Source organism: Helicoverpa zea, chromosome 8 (assembly GCF_022581195.2).
Source record: "Helicoverpa zea isolate HzStark_Cry1AcR chromosome 8, ilHelZeax1.1, whole genome shotgun sequence".
Taxonomy (NCBI): domain Eukaryota; kingdom Metazoa; phylum Arthropoda; class Insecta; order Lepidoptera; family Noctuidae; genus Helicoverpa; species Helicoverpa zea.
The window spans coordinates 649,889-666,092 of NC_061459.1; the positions used below are offsets into that span (position 1 = coordinate 649,889).

Genomic DNA, 16,204 nt, shown 5'->3' on the forward strand with positions numbered 1-16,204 from the left:
GAGGGAATTGACTGTAATTTCAAGAAACAAATCTTAAGCATTGGTTCTAGATATTGAAATTAATGATCTACAAAAAAATATGACGCTGTTGCTCTACGGCTGGAATTGAAGTAGCTAAGTATAATTCCTCATATAAAGACTTTAACACAAATTCTATAGATCAAAAACTTTTTTATTTGAGTTCAGGGCATAGCTGATTTTTCTGATTCGAATAATAACTCAAACTTCTGTACGAATCAGAATGAATTACAAAATTTCTATATGGACGACATTATAAAAGACAAAATATTCGCCAACTACAATAACCATATATTATCACCCAAAACAGCCATAAAGACAAGCTAAGTAGGAAGGCTTCTATCTTCACACACAACATAAAAATAGCCATTCCCAATACCATTATTTAGCGACCATTGGAACCGTTTCCCGTCTAAAAGAAAAGAAGTACATAGGCGAACCGTAGATACATTGGGTGCCGACTCAATAAGATAAATTACTTTGTTATCTAGTTATTTACGGGTCTCATTTTCTAGTTTAGCTCTCGCCTCAAGATATGTAGAATCTTCTTTTCCTGTAGCGTTTTTTCTTTATCTATTTCAAGCCTTATTTAGGCTTACAAGTACAAGTTTGAGGAAAGTAGCAGAGATAAGAAAATGAAAATAAAAGTTTTTTTTCCTTATTTTTTGGTATAAAATCCAATAACTTACCTATCTGTTTCCTGTTTCCTTAACTTACTTTTTAGTTGACCAGATATTAAACAATTGCTTAGGAGTTTGATTTCCACGAAATCCAGAGCGATATTTTTGTCAATATTTTACCAATAAATCATGCGCTTTTTCCATTTACTTCTCTGACTAAAACGGTATGCCTTCTTTATGTATTTTTGAAAATAATTGATCAAAACAATTTCTTCACATCCTTTTTAAAATAAAATATAGTAGGTATAAGCATTAAACAAAATTATTATGGTTGAAGTAATAATGTGGTCCAAAAGAATGTTGTCAGTAAAATATTCGATAGCGAAGTAGTGTCCTTATCATGTCGAGGGTCGCCTTTGTACACAGAGACCGGTCTCCGTACAAAATGTGGGTAGCATGGAAATTCTTCAGATAAAGATATTTTGGTCTGTCCGACGATAATGCCGTTCAGTTTTGCGATTTTCTTGAAATCTCCTTTTAGGAGGCTTTGTTGGGGTTACAAAGATTTTTGTTTATAAAGGTTATTTATTCATACCGCATATTTGATATTCTGGACGTAAAGACGATCTGGTGAAAACAGAAAGTTCAGGTTATACCCAACAGTGTGATAAGTTGAATAAAAAAGTCTATTTTCATCTCTGTGGCAATTTTGAAATAATGACAAAATTCACAGTACCAACGAGCCGTTTTCCTCTTTTCCAAAAATTTGAGGATTATATTTACTTTTTGTCTTTAATCCAACTGCGGAGCGCTATGGAGTATTTGGAAATACACAAAAATAGCAAAAACTCGAGCTTCACAAGCAATCGCTAAAATATGATGGATAACCGTCGCGTCACAACCGTGGGTACGGGGGCGGCAAACACCATTTATACTGAGCTTGATTTGATGTAAATTAATGTACATTTCTGAAGTGGACTTAAAAATATGACTGCATCATTATTCTTCGGAAAATTGCCTTATCAATGACAGACAATAATGACTTATGACTTGAACAAAAATAATTAAACAAGAAGTTATCGAAACAGTGCTTTAGAATCAACACAAGAAAATAAATGACATGGTCTTGGTCAAGCCATCACACACTATTACCTACATAAAATACTTGAAGACAGCGGACGCTACGAACCGCTACGTGCTACGAGTGCTACGACAGTATTCGTAGCACCTCGCTACGAGTCTCGCCCAACCCTTTTGCTACGACGCTCGTAAATCTTTCGTTACTTACGTACGCGTTCCACCTGACCTTTTTTAAGGATATTACTATTGACCATATTTTGTATGCTTTTCTTGGGGAACCTTTGCCATACTTTTATCACTATTATATGGCCTGAGCTTACGTACGCGGTGTATTGTTGAACAGAACCAATCTTACAACTCAGTTTATTTTTCAAGCACAATATTGTATTTCTGTGTGATACCTCTCATTCTCATTCTCATTTCTCATTTCGGCTGTCATTGAACATCCTTGGCAGTTGTTACGGGTAGTCAGAAGCCAGTAAGTCTGACACCAGTCTAACCAAGGGGTATTGGGTTGCCCGGGTAACTGGGTTGAGGAGGTCAGATAGGTAGTCGCTTCTTGTAAAGCACTGGTACTCAGCTGAATCCGGTTAGACTGGAAGCCGACCCCAACATAGTTGGGAAAAGGCTCGGAGGATGATGATGACCTCTCATCAGAGAACAGAAACAGATCACATCACCTAAAGCTATAAATAATAGTCAAAGGTAGATTGTACAGAAGTCAAAGTTATTTCAGTCAAAAACCTTTACGCTTTGAATAGAAATGTATCAAATACACGAGACATTTTAAAGCCGAATATATCAGTGAGCCAGTCGGCCGATCCTTTATTACACAGTAAAGCGCTTAATCCTCCAATCAATATTGAATTTCGAGTATCCGTAGGTGACAAATTAGGCGTGAAATGGCTAAATAGAGTACGCTGCCTCACTATTGTATGAGTTTAGTTACTACACCACGGGAAAGTTCTCGATTGATTGACTCAGCATTACGCTGAGTACTTATTGAATGTTACCTACGTTCTGTAGACACTTCGATTGTCAAAGGGGAATCTTATTTCTTGGGTGGGGATTTAAACGAATATTAATTTAGTTGTACTTGGTTTACTCGTTGATATCGCTATGTCAACCATGATATATGTATGTCTTGTTTATATTAAATAAATATGTATTTATTTATCGTCTTAAACAATGCATTTCATGTTATATTAAGCTTACATTTTTAAAATATTGAAATGACTAAAACAATAATTAACTCCCTACCACCGACAGTCGCGCGCTAACCGCTAGCGGTTATCACGAGCGGGTTAACTGGTGATAACTCGGGCAAGTTACCGCGCGCCCTTGTTCACACCACAGCGGTTTGTTTGTAGGTAAATAAATACTTTTTATCGGTATTATCATCCACTGTTTAAAAAATTACACAAAAAAATTGTGGAATGTACCCATAGTTAGCAATAAATTGAACATACAAATAACTGGAAAATAACAATGCTTAGCAATGATTTGTCACTCACCAAAAATGATCGCCATCACAAAGTTAAACATTGGATGAACAAAACATTGGTAAACCTTGACTAGCTTAGAAAAAGAAAAAAATACCAAAAGCTAAAACTCACCGAAAAGACAGCGTAGTAAGCGGCCGATACGACTTGTGACTATTATGATCCGACATCGGCGTCCCCCAGAAATCGTTCCTGAACACTTGCAACACTGGGTTCGCCCCATTCACGTCACTGTTGGACACGATCGCCGGGATATCATCATGCACGAACTCGCCAGTGAGGCTGTTGGCGTACGTGAGCGCGCCTACTGACGCCACTAGTGCGTACACCGCCCACTCACTCTCGCATAGTGTCCGCCACGACTTCGAGTTCGATACCTCTTCGCGAACCGGTGGTAGTGGACGACGACGCATTTTTTTTTTATTAAGTACACTGTTTTTCACTTTTTTGTTTGTTAGCTTTATATTAGTTTACATGTCGAGGAGCTTTCTTTAGGTATTTGGTATGACACATTTTTGTTAATTTACATAGCCAATTTTTTAGGAGTTGTTATTGAATGAAGCTAAGTATGTCAGATAAAGTCGCTATATACCGAGCAGAATAGGAGAATGATAACACTTACAAAACTTTTTGGAATACATTAACCCACTTTACAAACAAAACAGTAATAAAACTAAAACAAACAAAGTCTCAACCGACAGAAAAGCTCATCGATTCAATATATCGCTCCAAACTTCATGCATACTCAATTGGCAAACAATCTCAGCTCGATGCACAAAAGGTTGTCGGCGACCGTTGTCGTGTCGCAAAAGTGTGCGGCGTGTGTTTGTGCGGCCAGTTATCCGTCCCCGCGTGATGGATCACCGACGCCGCATAAATCAACATCGCGGGTCAGGCGCGACCGCTGATGTCATATTCATGAGTGCTCCGAATAGCTCCGTAAACGATAGCCCAAGAACGATGAACGCCCTTCTCCCTTATTTCGTTTTTTAATTCTTGCTTTACTTTGGGATGAATGCGATCGTTTTTATTTTAAATGCTCGTGATTGATGTGGCGGCGGTGCAGCGGAACCTGGAACAAACATGGATGTTATTTTTATTGCCGAGATTGCTCTTAGAGGTAATGAGTAAAATAAAGGGAATGTATTATTATTTCACGGAGCTCTTTAGAAACGAGTTTTATTACTTTGTGAAATAATAAATGTTCAGATGATGACTGGTATTTACATTGTATTTAGTAATAGTCAAGAAATATCTTCCTTTCTACAACCGAATGGGTGAAACATGTTCTGCACAAGAATCTCAACATAAACTCGGGCACGCCTAGCCCGGGACCGCATCGCTCAAAATTCTATTAACTACCCCAAAATCCCAAAGGCCCGAATATTCGCCCAAAACTTACGACGACTTAGTTTGTGAAAACAAACTGAACTGACGCGTCATAACTTACTAAGAATGTTCGTATGTACCGCCTTACTAATCTGAATTGCTAATGGCTGCCTTAATTCAGTTGTGGTGCTCGAATTAAAAGCTCTATGTGTTAATCACATTATCTGTCTGTTAGTGTTTCGCCTTTTATACGGCTTGTAATAGTTTTAGATACGTTTTCGTAAGTAGTTTTCCCCTCTTGCACGTTTAATCAGTTCTAATCAAATGTTTGATGAAGTCGTCCTTAATGCTATGAATCTAAATTCGGAGGTAATATAGCAGCGTTATCAAAACTTACAGTAAACAAATCGAATTTAACAAAGTCAGCGTTTCCAAAATCAATACATAACCGTTGAACTCCTCAACAATAGCCGGCTAAACTCTTACTAATAACAGCTAAGCACAAATAGTGCAAACATTTGCACAAACAAGTGTCGACAATCGGCGAACATGGGTCATTAATCACGCCACAATTACGGGCTCACCCCGTCGAACACGTTGGACAAATATTGGATTATGTATGATTGATTGGCCCCAAGTTTTGTGGACACCCAACTAATAGAAGAACCAATCGATATGAATTGGAGTTTGGGCGGACTGTCATAGATTAATGACATGACATGTGGGCGGGCTCTGGATTTGTAGTTGCTGTTTATATTCACATGTACGCACATATGTTTGTACATTTGAACTGAAAGATATTGTAGTAAAAAAGTATTAATAAAAAGCTCACAAGAGATAAAGTATGGATCTAGGTACAAAAATGTTCAACTTCATTTTTACATGAGTAAGTACTAAATAGCCGCTCCATATTTCACGTGTTCAAAGCCCCGGCTTACTGAACCATAAAACTTAAAGAATATTAATAGCTGATAGCAGAATTTTTACCCCGTCCAAGCGCACAAAAACCTCCGCACATATTTCGTTCAGAAACTTAGTTAATTTATTATTCCGAGAAAGTTCGCGTTGTATCTGTTCAGTATTACACTCGCAAATTGTTTTTAAAATATCGCATATCAAGATTAGGTTCAAGTTTCTCGAAGTTTCTTTAGTTGGGGGAAGAAAAAAGTTTTGTCCCCAAGGATCCCATGGTACGTACATTACGTCACGTCTATTGCTGAACGTCTTCGAGTTCAATACTTTGCCTTATGCAAAATTAATCTCCCGTCTCTCAATTGTAAAGCTAATCGAACTCAAGTATAATTATTTTTCAAATGATCGGATATTGCTCCCCCACTGGATGCAGTAACAAAGCATAAAAGACGATTCTTTTTACATTTTCCAGAATTTCCCTCGTAAATATCCCATTGCGATTAATTTTCATTTTATGAACCTCAAGCAAAATTGTTTGGGCATTCATTTGATGGAAGTAAATTAAACCAAGACACAATAAAGAATTAAAATCCGATGAGAATTCGCCAATAAATATTTATGTAAAGCGGAGTACCATTGTTTACACAAAATGTTGAAATAATTATTTATGGCGATTGGTTTGTTGATTAACATGATGTTTCCAAGGGAATTGGTGATTGAGATATACGTCAACATGACGTCAAAAATATGCAACGATAACATTCAATGGTTGGACAAAATGATACCACATAAATCAACAAAAGACTTTTTGTCACCCTTAAAAATGTGTCTCAAACTACCGGTCTTGATCCAAAAAGCTTTTTTTACATACTTTGTAGTAAATTATACACCTTAAGTAAATATTTAATGTATCACCTGAAGAAATTCCACTCACTAAGTAAGTAAAACACTTGTCACTTCAAATGAACCAGAATATGAACTAAGTAGACCCTTCGTGTGGCCTTGAGTGCCTGTTAATGAACGACTGGTTTTCTCCCTGGTTAACACATTAGAATTAGTAGGTGATGTTTGTTTATGCTTTATTTTCTTTAGATGCTGTTATTAAGTTCATCGATTATGTACATGATCTTTCATACTCATTGTACCTATCTACAAAAAACGAGGTGAACCTAAAGTCATAGTCTAAAGTGCCATTGCGGGCTTCAAAAGCTGACATTTCTGTATAGATTTAGAAACCATTTTGCAAAGAAAATAATACTCACGACTTAATCGCTTCGCTATCAGTAAAACGATGTTCCATCGAGTTGTAGGCTCCGGTTACCGGCCGTAGTGGCCCAAAACCGCAAGAGGCGAGTTAATCTTCCGGCGGGTGGTTCGTAATTCGATTAAAGTTGCCAACTCTTGCCTGACTCTTAATTATGTTTTTGGTGAATTCTCTCGCGGGGCTACGTCACGCAAACCTTTGTTGCCTATCGAATTTGTTTGAATAATGTCGTCGTAATAGATTTGTTCGAGCTGCTCTCTGTTTGTATTGTTCTACGGTTTCAAGCAGATTTCATCTATGTTGTTGATTGGATTTAAGTACCTTTGATGTGAAGTGTATTGTTTATTGCAGAACCTTTCTCCAATTTTCTTTTGTCAGTAAACTGTTGTATGCAAAGTTGAATTTAAAGGTACAGCCAGATAAAACTTTACGAATGGAAAAACACAAAGTTGAAAAAAAGAAAAGTACCAACGCCAGGATGCGTATGCACCAACTTATAATGAGCCCATTCCTAAACTCCAAGGTCTTTACCGAAAATCCCGAAACTCAAAAAGCCTTATCCCTTTATTTATTCACAATGCAGTCTATTGTCGACGGCGAGCCTGTTACAGCCACTGTTACTATTAACTAAAGGAGTCTTAGCTTCGTAATCTCGAATGGAATTTGCAAGAATACATTAGCATTTCAAATCAACCTCTCGCCGTCTTTTAGGAGCCTATCTTTTCAACCTTACGGATTGTGACTGCAGAATTTACTTAACTATCTAACTTGAGTATTCCTTGAAGGTTTCCTTGCTAAAGAGCGGTTCTTGTACACTTTAGAGGTGGCTGAATTCCGCATACTTAGTGTCTTTTTATCTGATCATGTTTATAAATGACGCAACCTTGAAACACTGTAGATTAAATCTCTTCGCTTTCCAGTAAGTACTTACAAGTCTTTAGAAGTGCAATGGAAAGTAAGGATGAAAGGCATTTTTCAAGATTATTCTAAAGCTTCAACGGTCCAATGATTAGGGATCTTTTCTCAAGAGCCGGCTCATTCCAAAGGCGAGAATTGTAAAAATATTTTCCGAGACTCTTTTATAAATGTCTAATTATTTTCTTAAGAAATTAAGATATTTCGGTACAATTTATTTTATAACATTTTGAATCATTACGCAACGTTTGTGGTCATGAATTAAGGAGAAACAAAAGGTTAATAAATAGTACAAGTTTGGATCGGATCCCATCTAATCACGTCGTGTCTTCATTACTCCCTGCCTTATCTGTGTTCGATCCAAACGGTCTGTCGTCAGCTATAAATGGCTGTGATAACACGGGATCCTTTCAAATCCAGCTCCTATTCATCACTTTGTTCTCTCACGTTATAAATAATTTAAAACAAAGGTTCGCGACATTGATCGTTGTTTACGGCAAAGATCCTGATCTTAATGCGAATAAATTACTTGTTACAAGGATTTGTTTGAAACCCCACCCTTCCCGATGTCCCCCATAACGGTATCTGGAACGCTGATCAATCAAGTGTTCAGCTTAATAAGTTTATTAACGGCGAAAATTTAGACGGGTTTCTCTTCGTTAACTTAATAATAGATAATTTGTTTTGAGTGAAAAATTCGAATAATCCCGTAGATGTAAAGTTATGAAGATTCTCGAAACAAATAATAATCAGATCAATTTTCGGTTTCGTTCCGATACGTATTGTATTTCTAATAAATTATTTCTAGACTTCTGCCCCAATTTATTCTGTATCGCTGCCTGTCACGTAGAGGAATAAATATGATGGCATCAAATTGATATTCCGACCTGGCTGAAGGTTTGCAAGTTCTACGTATATTTTGTTCTTGGAGAGACAAGTATAATCAGAGAGCGGTGTCAACGTCAAAATTTACCCAAGGGAGATAAACATGACAGATTATTTGCGTAACGTTAGAACCACTCGCATTTCCCTGGTAATTCAGATTTACATTACTTATAGCTTTCAAAATCCTTGTTACTTTAAAACTTTATCAGAAAATTATATTGTTCTAAAGATATTATCACTTCAGTTCACCCCATTGATCCGTGTCAACTTGAGGAAAAATTCTAATATATCAATCTGAATAATATTAAAAGCGTGTATATGCCAAACCCTCAGAAAAAGGCTGTCAACAACATAATAGCATTATTCCATGTTATAAAGTTAAAAAAATCTTTTACACGAGCAACTTCTGCCAGCCACATCGTCGTTTAAAAAACAATCATATGACACAATAAATAGGGGTGTATTTCCTTTGTAATTCGATGCGTGGGTACCGAAGGGTGTGAAGCAAACATCTCGGCAGGAGTGATTGATTACGGGCCGAGTTGCTTCGACACTTGTAATTTCCGAACTATTATATGTGGAATTATTGTGTTTGTTAGTTTTGTCAGCATTACTAATGTGATGATAGTTTCGTTTGCTTATTGGAAAAGTAATGTTAGGGTAAGGATTTAATTGCTTGGAAGAAAACTGGAGTTAACTATGTAAACTTTGGAATTGTGATTTCGAGTGTAAGTTCATTTAGAACTAAGCTTCCTTGTATTACAAGACCATCTTGTCAAACTTTCTAGTACACTCGCAGACAGTATTTTCATGAACACCAAGTTATCCGCCATTATGAAAAAACACAGCACAAAAACATTCCGTCACCCAGATCTTATCTGCTAATAATCTTAACGACGATAAACAATAGTTGTAACGCAAGTCAGCACAAAATAAATCATATTGTGCGGATTTTCCTTGTTCTTTAAATGTTACAGGCGCAATAAATGTGGCGCCTATCATTTGAATGCTTTCATACATTTCAGCTTCAACGAGGTCAAATAAATTCGTGGCTTACAATAGTCAATTATTTTGATAGCTTTTATTTGATTAAAAAATCATGTTAGGCCCAATATAATACCTTGTGGGATCCCTACAGAAAATTCGATATTTAAGCACAATGAAAATTAAAATAACGCTTACTTTTAAATACATTTTGAATAATGTTTAAAATGAACGCCAACAATTCAATAGAGTTTTCGTTCATCCAAGTGAACCGATTAAAATTGTAAATGAGCTTCTTAGCAGCTTTTGTTTGAATAAACAATACGATGTAGCTGTTATTTCGGATGTTATTTTCCTTTAATTGTGGCGTTAGATTAAAAGCTGTGGCTGTAGATTAGTCGCAGTGAATAATAAAATCATTATAATGAATATTTTGGGAGATGTCATTTGTGTCTTCGGGGGTTATATCAAGATTATGCTCTGTTTACATAATACTGGCTTCAATAGCTAATCCATCAATTTTATTATTATTATCTTTGAACCAGAATTCTTCTTTTCTCTTCAATCTATTTCAATCCTACTACTTACATATTTAAGTAGAAATGTTGTTTCCGACTTTGTCTTTATCGAAGCGGATAAGACAACCCCCACAGTAGCCTTTCCGTTCGACTACACAAATCATAAATAAACATAGCATTTGAAATGCTCTCGTGATCTGAGATCGCGATAGTCAAACTTACAAACAAAACAATGAAAGTATACGGTGTATTGACGTTTGGTTCCGCATAAAATGCAACGTTCGTGGTTCGCTTAGTTTTGCAATTCAAACTTCGTCTCATATCGGTTTACGGACGAATGGTTCGGCGGTCGCTCGATGGTGGGTTATAAGCGGAGCGGGGAGCGATTTTGAGGTCTCATTTGTGAAGATAGCTGAACCTATTTCTTATGAGACAGATCTATCGCAAGCAATTGACTAAACGAAGGAATATAGAATATCATTCTTGCGTCGAATTGTAGTCAATTGGGTGTTTGTTTATTAACATGTGTTATGTTACAAAAAAACGCTAGAACTTTATTTATTCTTAGTTATTTTTTATTTCGTCCATATAAACCTATTCTGATGTTCATGACTTGTTTTAATAAATCTATAAATTGTTCAGCTCCGAAAATGAATTCAGACCTACATAACAATTCAATGTTGTCCTAAACAACAGAGCCAACACACAAAACTGAATTCTCATTCACAAAATACCGAGAATTCCATTGAAAAAATATTTGTGTTATTGAAACCGTTTCCGCTTTTGGTCGGGGCTGCCTAACGTATGACTTTCTGATACAGTGGCCACGTAACGCGAATATTTGTGTAACCGCGGTGTAAAACAACCGCTGACCGAATGACGTTGTTTTGAGTTATTTTTCATAGCTCAGCCGAGCGTGCTAGATAATGCACGTTCGAAGCGTTCAAAGGGACCATCAATTTATTGTTTGTTAGGACAAGTTAGGTTTCACTGGGGTTTGATAAAACAACAATGGTAACGTCAGTGTTCATATTTTATTTATCTTTTGCTGTATTGAGTTTTTGGGGTTCTATCTTGACATCTATTGGTAGTTTTTAACTTCGACACTTTTTGACACCATGTGTCACGATCATATGGGTAAATTATGTTAGAACTTATTCTGAATTACTTTTAACATATCCAAGTCAATACTAGCACTATACTAGCACTCAACTGCATCCAACTGGATTCATGCTGGAAGATGATTCCAATTTACTTGAGAAAGGGCCAGGCAAATAATGAGGTAATTTAGTATATAAGCTACTATCACGTCTATCACAAAATAGGTGATCAAGTTATTCTTCATTGACGACATCTTCAAGAAACTTTCTTAACCGCAAAAACCAGACAAAAATCCCTCGATATCCAAAAGGTTCCAGCGATGTTTCTTACAGTAAAAGGACAAAGCTAAACACTAGATATTCGTCAAAGTTGCCCGCGGCTGACCTAATTTTCTACGTGACTTTACTTCGTTACACTGCAGGGTACATTGCCGTCTCGGGAACAGCGGGGTTGTCATATACATACATACATACTACGCAAACGTGGCTTCCTACTACGTGTTATATTGGAACTGGGAAAAGAATAACAGTATTTGTGGGCGTAATTGTAAGTTGTGTTTTGTATGTGTGGTTCACGAAGACAATCTAATGAAAGGGGTATTGATGCATGAATACATTTTTTGTAGTTGCAGATATGAAAAGATTTAAGCAGAATCAATTTTTTTCAATACAGGAATTTGGAATCAGAACAATGACTTCTTATATAGCATAGCATAGCAGTTGCATTTACTACTAAACCAAAAAATCAAAAAATGCGCAAAGACACATTCAACGTCATATTCCACATTCTAGAAGATTTAAATTCTTAATACAATAATAAATATTAAAAGCGGTTTTGAAGTGAGAATACCGCAACTCATGTTCAACACTTAATTGCATGGGTGCCTCAAATCTGCGGGTAGTCACAGCAAATTAATCTGTTGTTCGTGGAAGCGACGAACTCATGCTAGCAAATGTGCGCAGAGAAATTCTAGATTTTAGATGCCTTGCTCCGAAAACAGTAAATTCTTAGAAAATTGTAGCACTAATCAGATTTTCGATAACGTTAACGTAAAGCTATTTACCAAAATTGATAAACGGAGAAGTAACATCAAAATTTCGGAATATTTTGCTTGTCTGTTTATTAATATGAAACTTTGGCTCGCTACTTTGGTGCCATTTTCTAGGTAAGGTATTGTCGTAATATCTGTTCCATTTTTTTGTCATAACCCGGCTTACGGTTTAACTTATTCTGTCCAGTCCAAAACATACACATCTAGGACAGCCCACCTTAACAGTCGCCACATACACAGAAAACAATTTCTGAAGAAGTGACCTTTTCCTAGAAGCATATCAAGACCCAAAGCTATCCGACAGGAATTAATAATATATTATCCTCAGAAACCTCTCACTCTACTCCACCAAGTTAATATCAATCAAAGCAATACCTACACTAAAAAGACTAGAGATACGCTCTATCAAAACACACGAAGACATAACAGATTCCATTATCATAGCCGCAGTAATAAGACAAATTAGTTTAGCAGACGGATCGCGGCTCCACACGTCCTTCGGGATAATGCAATAAGAGCAACTCCTGCGCTAATTGATCGAGCTCTCTGCGACTCCGCCATCGATCCGTACACAAGTGTGAAGCTAATGATGGACTGGGGAAATTAAGTTTCAAGATATATTAGGCACCTGGGTACTTAGCTGAACTTAGATCTCATTGAATTCTACATTTGATGACATCTAGGTTTTGGAATCTTGAAAGGCTGGAGTGGTAATCCTATTTGAAACAAAAGACTATTGATATAGTCTGAGGATGAACTTTTGGATAATGGATGAAAGAATTTTTTGTTAAAAACGATTAAAAATTCCTGCCCAAAAAGTTTTTTACTTTCCTTTATATTCATAACCATGGTTCCAATAAAATTTCACTTCCAAGTTCAATCAATGAAATGGAAGGCAGATCAGAGCAAATCTCTTCTCTCCCTTAGTGCCGGTCGCTATGGTAAAAAATCTGCCTTTATAATTCTCGTTATGACAGAAAAGACGACCAACGCTGCCTGTTAAAATTAATAATATCGAAAGGCGAGCGATACTCGGAATATAAATCTGAATTCATGCCTTTTATGTGATAATTCTCATAAAATATTATCAAATGATTTCGGTAAAATAAACATTGGCAATATTTTGGAAAGCGTCGAAATTAAACTGAAGTGCTTTCTGAACTGAGATCTACATATTACACAAGGTATCTTTATATAGAGTAAATAGACGTGGGTTAAGGTTCAAAGTAAATAATATTTTAGGAATTATGCTTCCTGGCGGAATTAAACTCTATAATTATACTTCTGAAACGAACATGACATGAAGTCGAGCCAGCACACGGCCGTGCCCTCCGACAAAGGCGAACCACAAAAGAATGAACAATCCGTCGTCTTCATTTAACTTTTCGCCCTCCACCGTCCACATCATAAGCACAAAGAATCACTTAATTTCCCGCTCCATGAACGGGCGTTATCGCTGATTTTCCGCCAAACTCGAGCCGGGCTTCGGTCTCCGGACATCGGGATTGGGGGGATTCGGGAATCACTCTCGCGGGATTCACACCCCGTTTGAGACGGGAAGTATCGGCTAATACTGAGCGGTGGGCGGTCGTTAGTAGACTGTAATAAAATTTAACTCTCTGCCAATCTGCGGATTTGAGCATCTTACGTCCAGATACAATGATGGTGATTTGGACTATATTGTGATGGTATCGCTTAACGCCGTAAATAGAACTCCCATCGAAACTCCGATGAGTTTAATGGAGCTCCCAACATTATTTTTGCTTTAAAACGAATGATGCTGAAATTGTAGCCTTTGTTACGCTTTGAAATGGAATGTTTTTGTTGGTAGTTCGTTGAATTCCAATAAACTTAATCAAATATTTCTCGGAGTTGCCCTAAATCCCAAACACAAATTCATATTTTGCTTTGTATCAAAGTAAAGAATTTGGGTAGATTGTTTGAGAAAACAAGTAGAAATTCTATTCAAATGATTGGTCGGATTCTCATTTATATTTACGGTCTAGGACTGAATAAATCCATCAAGCAATCAATACGAGTAAAACTACAAACGCAAGTGATCAACTAGGACGATCGTTTAGGAAACTGTGGCCCATTTAACTAGATTACAGCACCAAAGACCTGCTTCACCCACCGAGGGATACAGAAACTTGGACAATTAAATCCATCTATTTATAATCGACGTGCCCCAGAGAACCTTTGCCAGGATTATCAATAAAGGAACATTTAACCATCGTGGAAGTTACAAGTTGTCCAATTTTGGTTACTTTATTGGAGCACCAAATGTTACGTATACTTTGCGGTCTTATTCCGGGCTGCGGTGACAATCACTAAGTTTTATGTTTGTTTAAGCAAAAGTCATAAGATAGTAGAGAAATAAGGACTGGAAATAACAATAAGAAAACTAAAGCGACATTAGTTTCAAATTAATAAGTATACTGGATTATGGGTATTTTCTTAGATTAGTAAGGTCTAATTTAATACAATTATATTGACACAGTTTCTAAAGGCACAATACAAACAAAGATCATTCATAAATCCAAGTAAATAATAATAAGACAAAAGCCCCTACTATCTCAAACCTCACTAAACATTTCCCAAAACCCCCAATCATATCTCAGACGAAAGGAATCCGACCACCGACCCTATAATTCTGTGAAACACGTTCCAATATCATAGTAAGATTGCATACAGTTCAGAATACCCCTCCGTGTCCGAAACCTCGTTACAGGCACCCTTTATTGGCCACATTTGGTCGCAATTTGACAAATTGATTCGGTCGTGTTCCCTCGCACTCGTACAATTATGGGACCCGATCGGACCCTCGGATAGACATCCATGATATTACTGTTTAGCTACACTGTGTAATTGATGCTGTTATGGGGTTCATACTTTATTATCACAAGAATCTCAGCATGGCAGGAAATAGTGGTTTTTGTAGAGGAATTGACGTCATCGTCAGAAAAAAGATCTTAATGACTCTGTTTACTTCGTATACAACATTGTTTGAATTCAAAGCTTAACTCTCCAGACATTATCGTGCTGTGAAATAACAATATCTCCAACATCCATTACTCTGTATTTATCTACATGTGTTTGTAGGCATGTTCATTAATAAAATCGTCTATCTCAATCTGCCTTTCCAAACCACAGACACGTTTTCACGCCAACAAATTGAAAGAAACAACACAACAAAACACGAAACCCCTCAAAATAACAAGCACGACTGGAGCTGACGTTATCATCGCCAAGTTATGAGGAGCAGATCATAATGAAGTAGCCTCCAGCGTTGCTCGCATCGAGGAGCTCTCAGGGCTCCGCAAAAATTAGTACTATTGACACTTGACCCTATTGTAGGTTGCTCTCGAGCACACTTGACATTATTGTAGGGGGTCGTATGAAAATCTGTTGTATGGAGTTCAAAGTTTTGCTGTCCACACTCCACTCTGCTACTTTTGTTTAATAATGTTTTTCGTTACTAAGGATGTCATTGGCTCATTGTGCAATTTTATATTTTAACTGGGATTGGGTTATATCATTTTATTTAAGTGGTATATAGTTGTTATTTTTTTAATTCTAAGAAAAATATTGAGAAAATGTTCTGATACTCATCGACTTTCGGTTACACTGGAAGCCAAACCCAGTTTATACAAAAAGTAAAAGACTTGATAGATAATAATGAAAGACATGTAAAAATAAAGCCTTAGACTTTATTTACACTGCATATAATTATAAGAACAGATACCAAAAAATAGTAAACGTAAAATTAAATTCAGTTTAATGTTACATCTTAAAAAAATGTTTTTAAAATTAACAGTTCATTTATAGGTCGAAATATAACAATGTATTAAAATATGAACCCTTACTATTATATTTTATTTACTATCCAAATACTGCAATAAAATTATATTAAACTAAAAGATTCAAAATATCTGATACTTGAGAAGAATCTCATTAAAATCTATTGCGTTATAAATAAAAATTGAAATTGAAATAGATTTACTATAATAGAAAATAAAGTAGAT

At 36.5% G+C, this 16,204-nt stretch overlaps 1 protein-coding gene across 1 annotated transcript in view; it reads right to left on the reverse strand.

The window, feature by feature from the left end:
- Positions 1-4,266, reverse strand: part of LOC124632701 (protein O-mannosyl-transferase TMTC1-like) — a 96,781-nt gene extending 92,515 nt beyond the window's left edge. The window contains exon 1 of the mRNA XM_047167648.1: positions 3,335-4,266. Within this exon, the coding sequence (XP_047023604.1) occupies positions 3,335-3,633 (299 nt within the window). The 5' untranslated portion in view covers positions 3,634-4,266. The remainder of the gene's footprint in view (positions 1-3,334) is intronic.
- Positions 4,267-16,204: the final 11,938 nt, after the last annotated feature.